Raw genomic sequence first — 15,353 nt, forward strand, 5'->3', positions numbered from 1 at the left:
CTTCCCTTCCCTTCCCTTCCCTTCCCTTCCCTTCCCTTCCCTTCCCTTCCCTTTTTTATGATTATATTTAATGTTCTTTTTTTTTTTTATTTCCGTTCTGTGCTCGTTGGGAGAGGTATCCATCCTCTCTTTTTGGGGGAAATTTGAGCGCTTGCCACAAGAGGTCACTGCAAGAGTTGCTGCATTCCCAGGTTAATGTTGAAACCGGAGAGAAGGAAAAAAATGAAATTCATTATTTTTTTTTCCATTTTTTGAGGAAACATTCAGGTTTTTTATTGCAGTTGGAAGGAGTACACAGCCAAAGAATAATGTCAGGAAGTGGAAATACATTTAATTAGCCTGTTTTGCAGGGTGCTGTCTGGTGGTGAACTGGGATTTTAAGTTCCTCTCTTGGATAGCTGAAGAAAATAGGATTTTCTGATTTGATAACATTAAATAACAGAAGATTTCGGAGTTGGTACTCTAATAATCTGCTTTTCAGATAAAAAAAGGACAATACTTGTTTAACCAGCACGCTCAGGGGACTGGCTATCCCAAGAGCTGCGCCCTAGCTATCCCAAGTGTCCGGGGCCTGACTCCACAGCCAGGAGGGGCTCTGGGGTCAGTGCTGTTGAAAGCTTTGATTCAGCCACTGGCACAGAGAGGAGGGCACAGGGGATGCAGCTGGTTTTCTGCCCAAACAGGTATTTTTTGAGAAGCAGCCAGGCTGTGTGGATCTGCAGCCAGGACTCGCTGCGGGCTCAGTGTTTGCAAGAGGAGCCCCATGTCTGAAGAGCTCCTGTTCCCACAATTTTCTCCTCTGGCAATGTGAAGGCAGCACTCTGACTGGTATAAAGCTGGAAGTCTGGATTCTGGTTCTCCCTCAGGGTGCCCGTGTGCCTTGAGTGAGAGCTACAGCATGCTCCAGTTTAAATTTAGTCTCAGTACATCTATGTTGTGTTCTGCGTAATTTTAATAGAGAGCAGATTCAGCAGTGGCGTTTAGATGGTAACCGGGATAGGTGAGGGTTAGTTTAATTCTAGGAGAAATGGATGTGTGGGGAGAAACTGATGAGAATTGTATGAAATGTAATTTTTCAGGTAATTCATAGAGATGCTCTCATGTCCTTCTTGCCTCAGAGCTCTGCCTGGGGTCAGTGATGTGTCACAGTAAAGGCAGGGGCTGTTTGTGGGCTTCCACATTCCAAATGATTGCAGTTAATTTTATAAGTTTCAAGGTGGTAAATTTCAGAAAGACTCTAATTTTTCTTCTTGAGCTTGCTTGCTAAATTGCTGAAAGCTGCTGTGTTCCCAGCTGAGTGGCTTACATGTGGATTTAACATTTCAGCCAGTGCTGGATTATTCTTCTGTTTTATTTGAGGAGCAGGTTTTTGGGGCAGGAAGTAGATAATTTCAGCATAGTGTGATGACACCTTGCTCTGGGTTTAGCCCTCGCTGCATCTTCATACTATAAGTATTAAATAAAGACAACACTGGAACAGAAAGGTGACGTAAAGAGTCAGTCCTTTGAGAGATTTTTTTTTTCAGGAAAGTAACACTTAATGTACTGGGTAAATTGGATGACACTGATGTTTTGCATGCTTTAAAGACACTGGGGAAATGATAGCTTTGTTAGAAAACAGCACTGGGTTTACAGACAGGAGCACAAAGTGGAGGCTGCTGCTTTGAGAACAGAGATTTGTCTGCAGCCAGCCCCAGAGCTGGAGGGATGCTGGTGCCTGCTGAGGCAGATTTCAGAGGGCTGTGCCCTCCAAGAGGGCTTAGGATCTTCCTCTGTATTCCATGGGCACACAGCACATCTTGAGGACATGGTTGGAGTCGCCACAGACAACACTGGCTATTGTCAGGGCCAAGACTAGCTCAGGAAAGCCAAGAAAATTTAAAAAGAGAAGTTTCTTAGTACACCCTTCCCAAATACACCCACAGAAGAGCACCAGCAGTTTTCCAAGAAGCTCTGAACAAGTCTGCAGCAATATGCTGACCCTGTGTAGTTTTGAGGAGAATCCACTGACAGCAGCTGAAGTGGTTTGGGGCTTTTATTTTAGAAAAAAAAAAAAAAGGCAAATTCCAGATATTTCCCAGCCCCCATGAGGTCTGAGCTGCCTTTGCTGTGCAGTGGAAGGGTGGTAGTTCTGAAGGACAGCTCTGTGTAAAACTGATAGAGGTAGGAATTTGTTCCTAGATGGAAATGCTGCTTCTTTTTGTTATTATAATCATTATTGTTGTTTGTGTTCTGCTACTACTTTATTTTCTTTAGAACATCTTTTCAGTGATGACCTTTCTACAAAAGATCAGTTGCCAGTTTCCTTGAGAAGAGAGGAATTCTCAAAAACGGTGATTTAAACAATTTTGGTTGCAAGTGGTACCCAAGCATACTTGAGAAAAAATGATTAGAGACAATGTTTCTCACTTGGTTAAGCATATCTCCTGGAATGATTTAGCTGTTCTTGCTCTCCTGTCATTACATAACATGAATTTTACACTGCTTTAGGCATTTTGTTAGTTAAAGAAATTGCTCGTACACTGTGGTCTTTTTATTTTGTTTTAATAACAAACACGAGGCTCAGCACCATGTTGAGTGCTAGCTGCTGCAAGATAGAGTAAGATTAAAGGCTTCTGCTCTACAGCATAGGCTGCCTTTATACAAAAGAGCCTTTTTACAAAACACAAGTGTGGCAACAGCAAATGCAGTGCTTTTTAAAAAGCTGTTTTCCTCAGTTGTTTTTTTCCAACCTGAAGTTTTGCTGACTGTATGCCTCTAATACCCCGTTCCCTTGCCATCAGCATTAAACCTTGAAAACAGGAGAGTTATGTTGGCTAATAAAAAGCCTGCTGGCTTTCTGAGAGGGATCTGGCTACTCTGAGACAGAGGAGTGTGCTGGCAGACCCTGCTTTCCTTTCAGACAGACACTGGTGTTCAGAGGTGTCCAGTCAAGGAGCTTGCACAACCTACAGCGCTGTGATTTGGGTCCCTACAGTGCATCGGAAAGGGGAGAGGGTGGAGATGGTTGGTGGAGGCAATGACATCTAGACAAGCTTAGAAATAATGAAAATTGACCTTTTATCTGTAAGGAAATGGGAAGTGGATGTGTAGTTTCAGTGCATCGAAGAAACCCGAGAAGGATGAACACGCCACCAGAGATTTCGGGATAGTCATCGTGTGAGTTTTGAAATTAGCTGCATGTGTTTTCAGAGTACAAGATACCACACCATGGTCACCTGGATCCCAGTTTCCTGGAGTTTCACCACATGCTGGATCAGACCAGAGTCTGTCAGAGTTACTGTCCTGCTTCCAGCAGTGACCAGCGTTTCACTGACCACTGGGGAAAGTCCCTGTAGGAAAATACTTGTGAGATTGGGAGGGGAGATTTTCATTTCTGGGCCACAGCACGGATATTGCACAAGTTTTAGTTTACAGCACCTTGATGTCAGCTGTATTTATTCCCTGCCCTTCATAACTTTGGCTATCCTTGGCAATCCCTGTTGTGATCTTTCAGTGAAGTTGTGACATAATTAAAGTAAATTCACGTGTTTCGGTGTAGGTGTAGTGGGTGGATTCAGTGATGCCCAGTTATTAGTGACTAAATTCTCTTAAGAAGCACTTGTTATTGAGAATATCTCCAATAGAACATATTCTTTCAAAAGACTTGCTTGCAGAATATAGTTCTTGTGTACTGGATCTGACAGGAATATGGAGATCCTGGTGCTGCTGTCCTTTCCATGTCCATCACCCTGCCATTTACAGACCTTTTGCTGGCTCCTTTTCTTTTTCTTCTGAAGAAGGCACAAAACACCCCTTTTACCTGTTGTAGACTTGAGCAGGGAAGGAGAAGTTGCCTCTCCCATGAAGGGAGTCTGAACACCTCCATTCTTGGCTGCCCTGTGGCAACTGGAGATAGAGATAAAATGAAGTTTTTTCCAGCCTTTGTCTCTTACACCTGGTTAAGACAGCCAGCTGGAAATTGGACAGAGTAGAACTTCCCACAGACTCATGGATATCATAATCAAAGACACAACTGTGATGACTTTTCTAAGCCAGGAAATCATGAATCTGAACTGTATATAGGAGTACAAAAGTCAAGCATGCAGGTGGATTTAGTCCAGAAGTGTCTGTGGATCCATCTTCATTGGAGAGAACTGCAGAAATGGACTTGAAATGAGTAGTTAGTGGTGATAATAGAAAATCATATTTTATAATATTATGGTCAGAAACAGAGAGGTTCTTTTAAAGTGTCCTGTCATTCAGTACACAGTTTAGATTTTTACAGCTGGGTATGGACTGGCTTGTGTAGAATTAAATCTGCCTGGAGTTATGATTTGTAACTGTAGAAATAGAGAAGAATTAATTGTGTCTTGGTTGAAGAAAATAACGACTCCTGATAAAATATAAGGTAGGTTAAATACAGAGAGTTCTGTGAATACTGAGGTTTGGGTACCCAATAAAACTGAAGGGTCAGACACTGACCTGTTCTTCCTTCAATTTTATCAAGTTGCTCAGTGAGCACTGCATTAATGAAACGTGGATTCCTGTGGCTTTGTACCTGCAGTTGGATTTATTGGTCTCTAACAAGAGGCAAACATTGATTCAAGATTTTTCTTCAGCTGGAATTGGACACACACACACATTGGTATTTATTGGTACACACACAGATATTGGTAGTGGATTGGCAGTGCTGGCTTTGCAGTTGGGCTCAATCATTTTGGAGGTCTTTTCCAACCTAGAAGGTTCTGTGATTCCTATTCCTGTGCTGAGCATGGATGAGCTTTGCTTGCTTAGGAGACAAGGGTAAAAAATAATTAAGCAAAGGAAAATTCAAGGGGACAAAGGAAAACACTTTCTAATATCTGGTCAAGTTTCTAATGTGAATATTACAGATCTGATCTAACCTTAAAAATGAAAAATACTAATATCTACCAAGATGTTTCTAGTGTCTTTTTTACCTCAAATTTTATGGTATTTAAAAGAAAAACAGACCTACAACAATGTGTCAATAGCTTGGTTTTACATTTTGTCCCCTCCCAAGTTTCTTGTGGATTTTATCAATTTAGTGAATGCCTTATAAAATATTTTGAGAGCCTCAGGTGCAGAAAATGATAAAATCCATGGAAGACAACCATTAAATGCTATTTACCTGGCTGCCCCACGTATCTTGTGCTGTGTGCTGTGTGTCCTGAAGCAGTGATGTGGTGGGAATATGCAGTTGAGTTCTGGATGGGGAGGCTGTGCAGGAGGGTTGTGTGCTTTTGGACTGTGGCCTCTGGGGAGCTCAGGGATGTGCAGAGCATCCCTGAGTGCATCACTGCCAGGCTGTGCTCTTTGTGACGAGATGTGTGAGCAGAATTTTGGCTAGAGATGGTTCTGTAAAGACAATCTTTCCAAATTTAACCTCCAGCCTTGGGTTGTTTCCCTGTGGGATGGGAAATTCAGAGCTGCTGGTGCTTCCAGCATCTCCAGCTTTTGGAGTGTGGTGGTGATGGGGGTGGCAGCCATGGGGAGAGCCCAGATTTGGGGAGTTGGGGGCATCTCCCCCTTACCAGACTGGGGGTGCTGCTGCCTAATGACAAAAGGAAAAAACCTTGCAACAGTGTTAAAGTGGTAAGATAAATAGCAGCTCCTTAATGGAAGCTTTCAGGTGCACAAATATGGCTCTGTGCACACATGAAAAAGGATTTTCACATTTTTTATAAAGTTAATTAATTAGTATATCTAGCCAGTACATTCAATAGGAAATCAGTTACCCCAGTAAGCCACCCTTGGTCAGCCTTTTGGAGCTGCTCCTGGGGCTTCTTTGCCCTATTTTCTTGTTATATCTGTTAAGTTCTGGTGGAAAACAAAATATCATTATCAGAAATTCTCTCCTTAAGTATAAGATTAAACAGAATTTCAAGAAAGTGTTGGAAAAGGGGTTATCTTATTATGAGAAAGGGCAGGGAAAGCACTAGGAAGTATGCAACTATGCAAAATCTACAAGGCTACAAATATATGAAAATATATAAAAAGCTAAAAAATCTCTGGGCATCAGTGGAGATGCAGGTGTGGGGGGAACACCAGTACAGTGGGACCTTTGGTCCCCAGAGGTTTAGGATGTCCCCTGAGCTGGGCTGAGTCCCAGCAGAAAGGGGCTGGTGGAATCCAGGGATATTTTATGTAATGCTCAGGCTTTAATCCATGTCTCCTGCTGTTTGTAGTGAGGGCATCTTCCTGTGGGCAGGAAAGCAAATTTTTAAAGTTGACATTTAGGCTTAAAGAATATTTGTGGTGGGTCTGAATAAATGCCTTGAGCGTAAAAGTGTTACATTTCACAAAATCTAGGCTTCTGTTTCTCCCATTGGTTGGCTTTTAAAATATTTTAAAATCTGCTTTTTTGAAAATCCAATAATCTCCAGATTATTTTTTTTTCCTAAATTCATGCTTATAAAGAAAAAAGATACAAATGCTATTTTTTTGAGTACATGTTCCATATTCAATAGAATAGTATTTGCAGAATGTACAATCCAGTCACAGTTATAAACACTCTGAGTAGGGCATGTGCAGCGTATGCAAACTCAGGGCCACTTTTATGTTAAAATCCATATGCACACCTGACTAAATGACTGTTGTTGTTATAACCATTCTTTGGCTATTATGAGGAAAATTTGTAAAAATAGTCTTTTTTTCCCACCACAAGAACTGCTGAAAGGAACATTTCCTATAATTTTTAAGCAGCAATGATTGTTAATAGTTACATTTTAATAGCTGTTTAGCAGCAGTGAATGGGACCATATAGTTCCATAGCTGTAGTCAAAATGAAATTGAAAACTAACCATAAAAATAAAGAAAACACTGAAGATTACCATGGACTATAAATTTAAAACATCTGCTTTCCCCAGCATCACCTAGCACTGTCCCTCATCCCAGGGATCCTGCAAAACAGACTCAGACCTGCCAGGAAATAAAAATTACTTCTCTCAAGCAAAGGAATCATTATCAGCTTTGGGCAGGCATACAATTCAGCATTTAAAACTCAGTTTGCACGTTAGTTTAAAGTTGCTTTCAAGATATGTATAAAATAAAAATAGAGCATGCTGTCTTACCCAGATGTTGTGAATAAATGAATTCTGTCTAAATTGTTAAAGCATTGGGGCTTATATTGGTGTTTTGTGGTGTAGGAAGCTACTTGCATTACCAGGAGCTTTCCTGTTTGATCACAAATTCTTTTCAGATGTCCATTTGGATTTCCCTCTGAAATGTCAAGACAGAAGTTACTGTCACGGATAACTCTGCATCTGCTGTGTAACACAAGGAGGATTTCATTGTACTTTGCCACTGACAACAGCCCTTTCTTTCTTTTGCTCTTTGTCCTTTCAGAATCCAGTTTTTTGTTGGGAAACGCCCAGATTGTGGACTGGCCCGTAGTTTATAGTAATGACGGATTTTGTAAACTCTCTGGATACCACCGAGCTGACGTCATGCAGAAGAGCAGCACTTGCAGGTATGCCCGTTGCCTTTTTGCTGTCACTTGGTGCACCTGAAAACTTTTAATCTGTGGGAAGAATGGTGAGGTTTTGGGAGAAAGGGCTGAGGTAAGAAAGGCATTGTTTTGCAGATGTTGAAGTCTTAAAACAGGCTTTAAATGAAACCGGTGACTTGTACAGAACATGGTAAAGCACCTTGAAATTTATCCTGGCTAGTATTGGTGAGAATGTACTCTAGCTAATGATCCAGTAAAGAGAGTGGGGTTTTAAATAATATAATTCAAAGGCACTTTTGCTAGATTGTTCTGAGTTCTGCTGTTACCATGCCAGGAGGCAGTGAGCTCTTCTGTAGCCCACGCTGGCCCCTATTATTAAACATACACAGAGCCCAGTAATGCACAAAGTGCATCTTTATTCCCAAGAGAGTAATTAGGCTGCTGATATATTTACTCTAAGCATTGCAGCTTTATGGCTTTTCTCTTTTATTGGTGGTCTTTCAGGAGCGAGCAGCTGTGATTTGTGGCTGGATGAGCCATGCCGGCTGCATCCTTTAGAAAGAGTTGTTTTTTGGGAAGCACTGGCTCCCTGCTGTGTGGAATGTGTGTGTGAGCAAAGCAAGTGAGGGACAGAGGCAAGAAGGGAGGGCTGAGATACGAGTTTGTGTAGGTTTTCCCTTTCTGCCTTCAGGGAGTGACTGATTCCAGGCACTGGAGACAGAGGATGGAATATCTGGAAGTGTTCAAGGCCAGGCTGGACAGAGCTTGGAGCAAGCTGGACTGGTGGAAGGTGTCCCTGCCCACGGCAGGGGGTTTGGATCTTTAAGGTCTCTTTAAACCCAAACCATTCTGTGATGATTCTGTGATCTACAGTGATAATCTCTGGGAGATGCTGCTGCCATGCACTGGGGTGTGATGCTGCCGCTGGCCAGGAGCAGGGTGGGCAGTGAGCCGGTCCCTGGATGGCAGTCACTGCTTCCTCCAGAATCCAACAAATGCTGGTGTGTGGTCCCTGCTCCTATCTGCAGGGATGAGGAGGAAGCAAGATCTAGGATTGCTCTGTGCAGCCAAATTTCCTCTTGGGGAGAGAGGCAGGAGATGGGCACGTGGTGTTGGAATGAAATATTCATTCATACAGTAGAAACAGAGTCAATACACTCTGTGGGGCTGAACAAAACAGCCTGCTCACAGCTGCTCTGGAGATACACACACACTTTCCCCTTAGCTCTCTGCCATCCTCTGTATTGAATTGTCTGTGTTTGCTGTGAGTCAGTGCTTTCATAGTCTGTGCACACTAAAATAATTACAAATACAGAATGGGATTGTAGGAAATTGTTGAGGGAGGGAAAGTTTTGCACTACCTGTCTGATAATGGTGTGCATGTGCTTCAAATATTGAGGGAACCAAAAGATTTGTTCCATCTGGCTGCTTATTGTGAACATGATAATCTCCTGTTACCATTTATAAGGATTCTGTTTTGAGCACATTCAAACAGCTCATTGAGGTGAATTGTACAAATTGAGGAGGAATTACTGTGGAAAATGGAATTGGTAGCAAAGATTTTTTTTTTTCTTTCATCTTCATTCTGGACACCCACCTCTGGATTTTGAGGGGAGTGCTCTCTACACTCAAAGCATGACCAACACTGTTGTGTCTGGCTCTTGGACAGGTTGGATGGGGCTTTGAGCAAACTGATCAAAGGTGAAAGGTGTCCCTGCCCATGGAAAGAGATGATCTGTAACGCTCCTTCCAACCCAAACCATTCAGGGAGTCCCATGTGCAGACTGACATCTCTAACTTGTTAGGAGACATTCCAGATCCGTGAGAGCTGGACAGATTTCGGATGAAGTGAGAGCTGGACAGATTTGCAGCATAGATAACATGGAACATGCAGCCTTCCAGAGCAGCTGGAGCTGCTCTCTGATCATCAGTGGAGATGATTGGTCTTAAAAGCCAATGGTGCCTGCTTAGACTACTCAGCAGAATGTCATTGAAGGGTTTTTTTTATATCTGGGGCTATTATTTACAGTATTTTCGGAGTCAGGCTCCCAGTCCAGTTTTTCTATGTTATGCCCAGATTATGTTACATTATATATAAAATTTGCTTTGCATGCAGAGTTTTACTGCTCTAAGACAAATGCTTTGGGCTAAGAGGGCTGTGGTGCTACCTCCTAATTGAAGGTTTTGGAAGGATCTGCTTTTGAATGTCAAAAATCCAACCAAATTAAATATACAGATACAAATGATATAAATCTAGCCCCTGATTCAAGTTGTTTTTATTCCTGATCATGAGTGTGATAAAGGACAATTTATAAATATTTCAAAGTTTGGTCAATTTGCTTCAGACTGTAAGTGCCTCAGAATCATCTTCCAGCCATATTTTTCTCCTGGTAGTCCAGTGAGAATTCACTATATTCTCTTTTCCCATCCCCTACACTGGGACTGTTCACATGCCCTGTAGGTTTGGCACTCATGGACATGGTTTAGTGATGGATTTGTCAGTGTTGGGTTAGCAGTCGGATTTGATGATCTTAAAGGTCTTTCCCAACCTAAATAATTCTGTGGTTCTGTGATTTTAAGTCTCAGGTGATCTTGCCTGATAGAGATCACAGGGAGGGGTGGATCAACTGAAGGCACTGGAGGTGTGAAGGATTTTTATTCCAGCTCAGGCAATGAGTTACTCCTGTGACAGGCTGATAATTCCTTTGTTTTTGCACTTCTCTCATCTTTTTAACCAACAACAATATGCTCACTGGCAGGAAAATCACTTAGAAACCCCCCAGTATGAGTGCCAGTCTCCTTAGTTTCACAGGCATTGTATAAAAAGCAGATTATACATGGAAGTCAGGCTATATTGGGTGATGGGAGTTGATATGTGTTCTTCTGAGCTCACCTGGCACTCAGAATTGCATGTGTAGCTTGGGCTGATACATCAAATAATTGGTATAAGTGAGTGCTAAAATTAGGATTTTTAGGTGGAACAACTTTTCATCTGCTGTGCCAGGAGGAACAGGGCATGCATGACTGAGATGCCTCTAACCTCCATTTAACCAAAATAAAGCCCTGCCTGGAGGTGTATCAGTAGGTCAGCCAGCATCCAGGAAAATCCCTGATTTCCTGCCCAGTTGTCCACAGATGTGACCATGTGTGTCTTCATGAGCACGTTGAAAGGACAGCTGTAAAACACTGCAATGCAGTTTATTGTCACAAGTTATATCAGTGTTTTCTAAACATTGCTGCTTATCAGCTAAGCTCTGTGATTTCATCACGCCTTTGGAAGAGCAGGCATCCTTTAATGGACCTACCCTGGCATTTGACACCTGGCATTCACTCCAGGCTTTGCATTTCTTGCCTTTCCTTGCACATGAGATTTTCACAGCCACTGTTCCATTGCTCAGCACCTCTGCTCTTCCTTGTTTTGATTTACTGCCCTGACAGGTGGGATTAAAAAACAGACTGCAAGGGAAATCCTGGCTCTACTGAAGCTAATGGCAAAATTCCCACTGTGCTCAAAGAAATGGGATTATGTGTGGTGGGTACAGCTGGATTTGAAAAAGGTTGGATTTGGTGCTGGGATGGCACCCCTGTGGCCTGATTTTTGTGTGTCCCTGCAGTGCCAAAGCTGTGCAAAGAAGCCCCACTGAGGATGCCTGTGGGACCCATGAGCTGCACCTCAGAATTGATGTCTGCCCTTCACCTTGCAGAGTTTTGAATCTATTGATGTGTATCTGTACTTGCTGCTCCTCCTGGGCTGGTGTTTGGCTCTTGTAATTGATGCCCTGGCTGCTTTTGGATGAAGAGAGGTGTAAATTTGGTGTAGGGTTAGATGCCTTCTGTGCTTCACTTTTCCTCTGTCCTGGATAATTCCTCTTAAACAGCTGTTACTGCCCTGCAAACCCAGACCTGCCCTGATGCTGCTGCTCTGCATCCTGCCAAAGGACAGCAGAGCACAATGTGAAACTTCAGCTGAGGCTTTTCTGTGCCAAGAGATGCTTTAAGAGGGAGGTGGGAGTCCAGGTGTCCTGAATGACAACTGGTCTGTTTTAAAGGTGGAGAAAATGTCTAAGATTGTGCCTCCTTCTGTGTATTTCAGCAAGTCTTGCTTCTCTTTGATAAGTGTGTTTTCTGTGTAGTAAGATTCCCAGTAGCAGAGTGGTTTTGATATTTATGCCTTGTATGGTTTGCACTCAAGGCATTTGACAAGCACTAAATGACAAAAAAAAAAGAGAAAGAAAAGGCAGAAAAATACAGAGTGATTGACTAAAGAAATAGGAGTCCCTCCATGAGTACAAAATAGGACAGACTAAATTAAATTAAACTTGTGATAAGCAAAAATCTTATATAACTCGTGCAGTGAAAGGCTCTGAGGTTCCTTTGGTTCTGTTAAAAATTGCCTTCTGAAAAATATTTTTATTGTTCCAGAAGCCTTTAAAATGTCTCTTTATGTGTGAATATAATATGAGATTTGAGCATTACAGGTTTACTGCAACAATAAGCTGCTTGTAATTTAAAACATAAAGTTGATTGATCATCTTCTGAAGCACTTACTGGTATCGTCCATCTCCCATCATCAAGTAGGATTTGTCATTTTAACACTAATTAACGACAACTTTCTCTATTATAAGTCATGTAAAATCAAGCACTTCGACAAATTCTTGCTATTTTTTCTTTCAGGACTATGAGAAACATTGTTTTAAGTCTCAAGAAAACAAAAAAGAGAATTAAAAAAAGGCATGGATTAAAAAAAATGTAAAAATCAAACTTTTTGTTGTCATCTCATGTATAAATGTATGAAAGGTTATAGAGGTGGTTTGAAAACCAGCAGTAGGCTGTGTTCTGCGTGTCCTCGAGACAGCTGTGTATGTTAATGATAATCAGGACATTAATGAAGCCTCGTGCCTGGCTAAAACCATTTCCTGCTGTCAGCTGCTGTAGGGGCATCTCCTTTGCTGTCCCAAAGGTGACAGTCTTGCCATGCCATTTATAGGGTCACAGAACCATTTGGGGTGGGAAAGACCTCTGAGATCATGGAGACCAGCCACTACCCCAGCACTGCCACCTTCACCACCAAGCCACGTTCCCAAGTGTCACATCCTCGTGTTTTCTGGACACTTCCAGGGGTGGCAATTCCACAGCATTCCTGGGCAGCCTGTTCCAGTGCCCGACCACCCTTTCAGTGCTGTTTTTCCTAATACCCAGTCTAATCAATGTCTGTGCCTGTGTTACCAGTGAAGAGGCAGCTGTAGTGATGCTGAGATGTTGCAGCCCCTCTGATGCCTCCATCACCCAGAGCAGGCAGCAGCTTGTTGTGGGAGCAGCTCCACTGCTTCCCTGGGCTGGCTGTGAAGAGAAAAGATTCATGGGCTGGCCTTCATTGAGTACTTTAATGCTTGCCGAGCCTCTAACCACTGTGTTGTTTTATTGTTTCTTTCAGAGCAGTAGACATAAAATAAATGTTTATTGAACCTTTGGAGGTCTGTTGATCAATAAGAGAAGCTGCACTGAAACCACAGAGACACTGATAGCTTTTCCCTTTCATATTCTCAGTGTTTTCTGTTGGAGGTTTCAGCTGAGGCTAAACTATTTGTGAAAGAAGAGAACGGGGGGGGGGAAAATAAAGTCTTATCAATTAAAAATATATTCATCCAAGCATGTGAAAGCTTTTATCTGATGTTCCATTTTCTTTCAGTTCTGTAATTGGGAATTTGCACAGAGCAACCTTCACTTATTTTTAATCCAGGGGAGAATGACAATAAAAGCCTGGCTGTTTCCTTACAAAGGCTGTCAAAAGTCAGGTCAGGGGGTTGGGTTTGCTTACACCAGCTGGAGGTCTGACCTGGAAAAGAATGCAAAGATGAGATGGTTAAGTGGCAAGAAATAGCAGAATTAAAATCACATTTTTATATTCTCAGCCTGGAGAGAGATGAGTCTCCAAAAACTTTTTAGTATTTTCCACTAAACTATTAAAGAAATGCAGTTTACAGTAAGGAAAATGAGGATGAATTTGGTTGTTTGGTAGTAGTGCAGACATAGCTACACATTGCATCCCTCACTGTTTAAATCCTGCCTCTATTTGTATTGGTATTTAGTAAAAGAATTCCAATTATCTTATTGTCCCAGATGCATCTGGACAAGATTAGATTTGCAGCCATTGGTTCAGCAAACAGGCTTTACCTGTAGTAGCTTACATCCCTCCTCCAGAAGGATTTTCAGGAAGATTGAGCAAAATTTGTGAGATTTTAGAGGTTTTGATCAATTTTCTCTGTTTTGACAGCAATACTGCCATGGCCTGCAGCTGTGGTGATGATGGCTTCATAAGCCTTCAGCTCTTTTTTCTAACCATATATCCTTAAAGATATTCTCAGTAAAGCACTTAATGAAGCATTATGTTGGATTTATTTGCAGTCATTTACAGTAAAAAAGTGGTCATGGTTACTCGCTATTGTAGGTGTCCTTGTGACACACTGAATATTTAAATGGAGTATAAATCATAATTAAACCTTGGTAAATGACAGTTCCTAGCATCTTCAATATTTTTGCTGTTAAAGGTGACTGTAACAATGTTGTTGCTTGTCTAGAAAAAAAAGACTTTTTTTTTTTTTTTTCAGTTTTATGTATGGTGAACTGACAGACAAGAAGACCATTGAAAAAGTCAGACAGACTTTTGACAACTATGAGTCAAACTGCTTCGAAATTCTCCTCTACAAGAAGAACAGTAAGTATATATTTGTGTGTGGTGCTGGGAGTGATAAAGCATATTTAAAGCATGTAATAGGCTGAGAAGAAATTTTCATTTTGACATATGAGTAAATTTGGGGCAAGATTTGGAGAAGAAGCAGGTATTTTGGTTGCCACAGCTCAGGAAGAGAGCTCTCTTTTCAGGCCAAGCATTCAGATTGCCAAGAATAGTAGTTGTTCCCTGCTGTCTCTAGTCTGACTCCTTCTTTCAAAAATATATTTAGTTTTGAGGATTGTTTCCCTGAAGGGAAACCGACTGGGTTTAGTGAAAGGAAATGCTGAATGAGGTTCCCCCACATCCCTCAGGAAACTCCCCCATGTCTCCACAAGTGAGAACCCAGGCCCTGGTTGCTGTGAGTGGCTGCTCCCGGCGGTGTCGAGATGCTCCGTGGTGTGTAAACCAACATGTACGAGCTCTGGGGAGAGTACTAGGCCTGGCACATAGCCCAGGGATTAGTGAGAAAACCAGGGACTTCAACAGCTTAGTGAGATTCAGGGCCTGTGTTCCTTCTTTCTTGGCACTGGCTTTGCAGGAAGTTGCCAGAACCAGAGATTTTCTTCATTTTGTCTTAACCACGAGCCATTCCAGTCACGTTTTCTGTCTGGGCAGTGCTGGCTTGTCGACCTTAGGGCTCATTCTGAGCACAGCCCATGCTGTTGTGGGGCCTCACGCTGGACCTGTGCATGGTGGGCAGGTCTGCTGAGCTGGTGGTTGCAATTCCTGCTGTTGTCAGTGGAAATGGACGGCCTCCTTCACTAGCACAGACCATCTTCCCAACGTAGAAAGCCAAAACTCAGATTAAACATGCTCTAGAAAAGCTGTTTCCTCTACTCTGCACAGAATTAGTCCAGCTGACTGGGTTGGTGGCCAAGAGCAGTCCAGGACCAATCCTGATGGAGATGTTCTCCAGTTTGGCCTTCAGTGCCCTGCACTGGGTGTAGGTGATGTGGGGCTGGGCATCTTTCTCCCTGGTCCACCTGCCTGGAGCCCAGAATCTGAGGCTGTGGCTCCCCTGGGTGGGCTTTGATGCTGGCATGGGATTACCAGAGCTGTTCCCTGCATGCTGTGGCTGAGGGAAGGGAATGTTGTGCCTCAGGAAAGAGCTCCCCGTGCCTGACTGCCCCATTTCATTGCAAACTCACCTAAACCTGTCATGACATTCAA

The 15,353-nt window shown here is 42.5% G+C and overlaps 1 protein-coding gene across 1 annotated transcript in view; it reads left to right on the forward strand.

Annotated features, from left to right (window-relative positions):
- The window catches only part of KCNH5 (potassium voltage-gated channel subfamily H member 5), a 147,752-nt gene that overhangs the window by 5,369 nt on the left and 127,030 nt on the right, over positions 1–15,353 (forward strand). The window contains exons 2-3 of the mRNA XM_015629587.1: positions 7,348–7,471; positions 14,059–14,165. Of these exons, the coding sequence (XP_015485073.1) occupies positions 7,348–7,471; positions 14,059–14,165 (231 nt within the window). The remainder of the gene's footprint in view (positions 1–7,347; positions 7,472–14,058; positions 14,166–15,353) is intronic.

The sequence above is a fragment of the Parus major genome, chromosome 5 (assembly GCF_001522545.3).
Source record: "Parus major isolate Abel chromosome 5, Parus_major1.1, whole genome shotgun sequence".
In the NCBI taxonomy this organism is placed as follows: Eukaryota; Metazoa; Chordata; class Aves; order Passeriformes; family Paridae; genus Parus; species Parus major.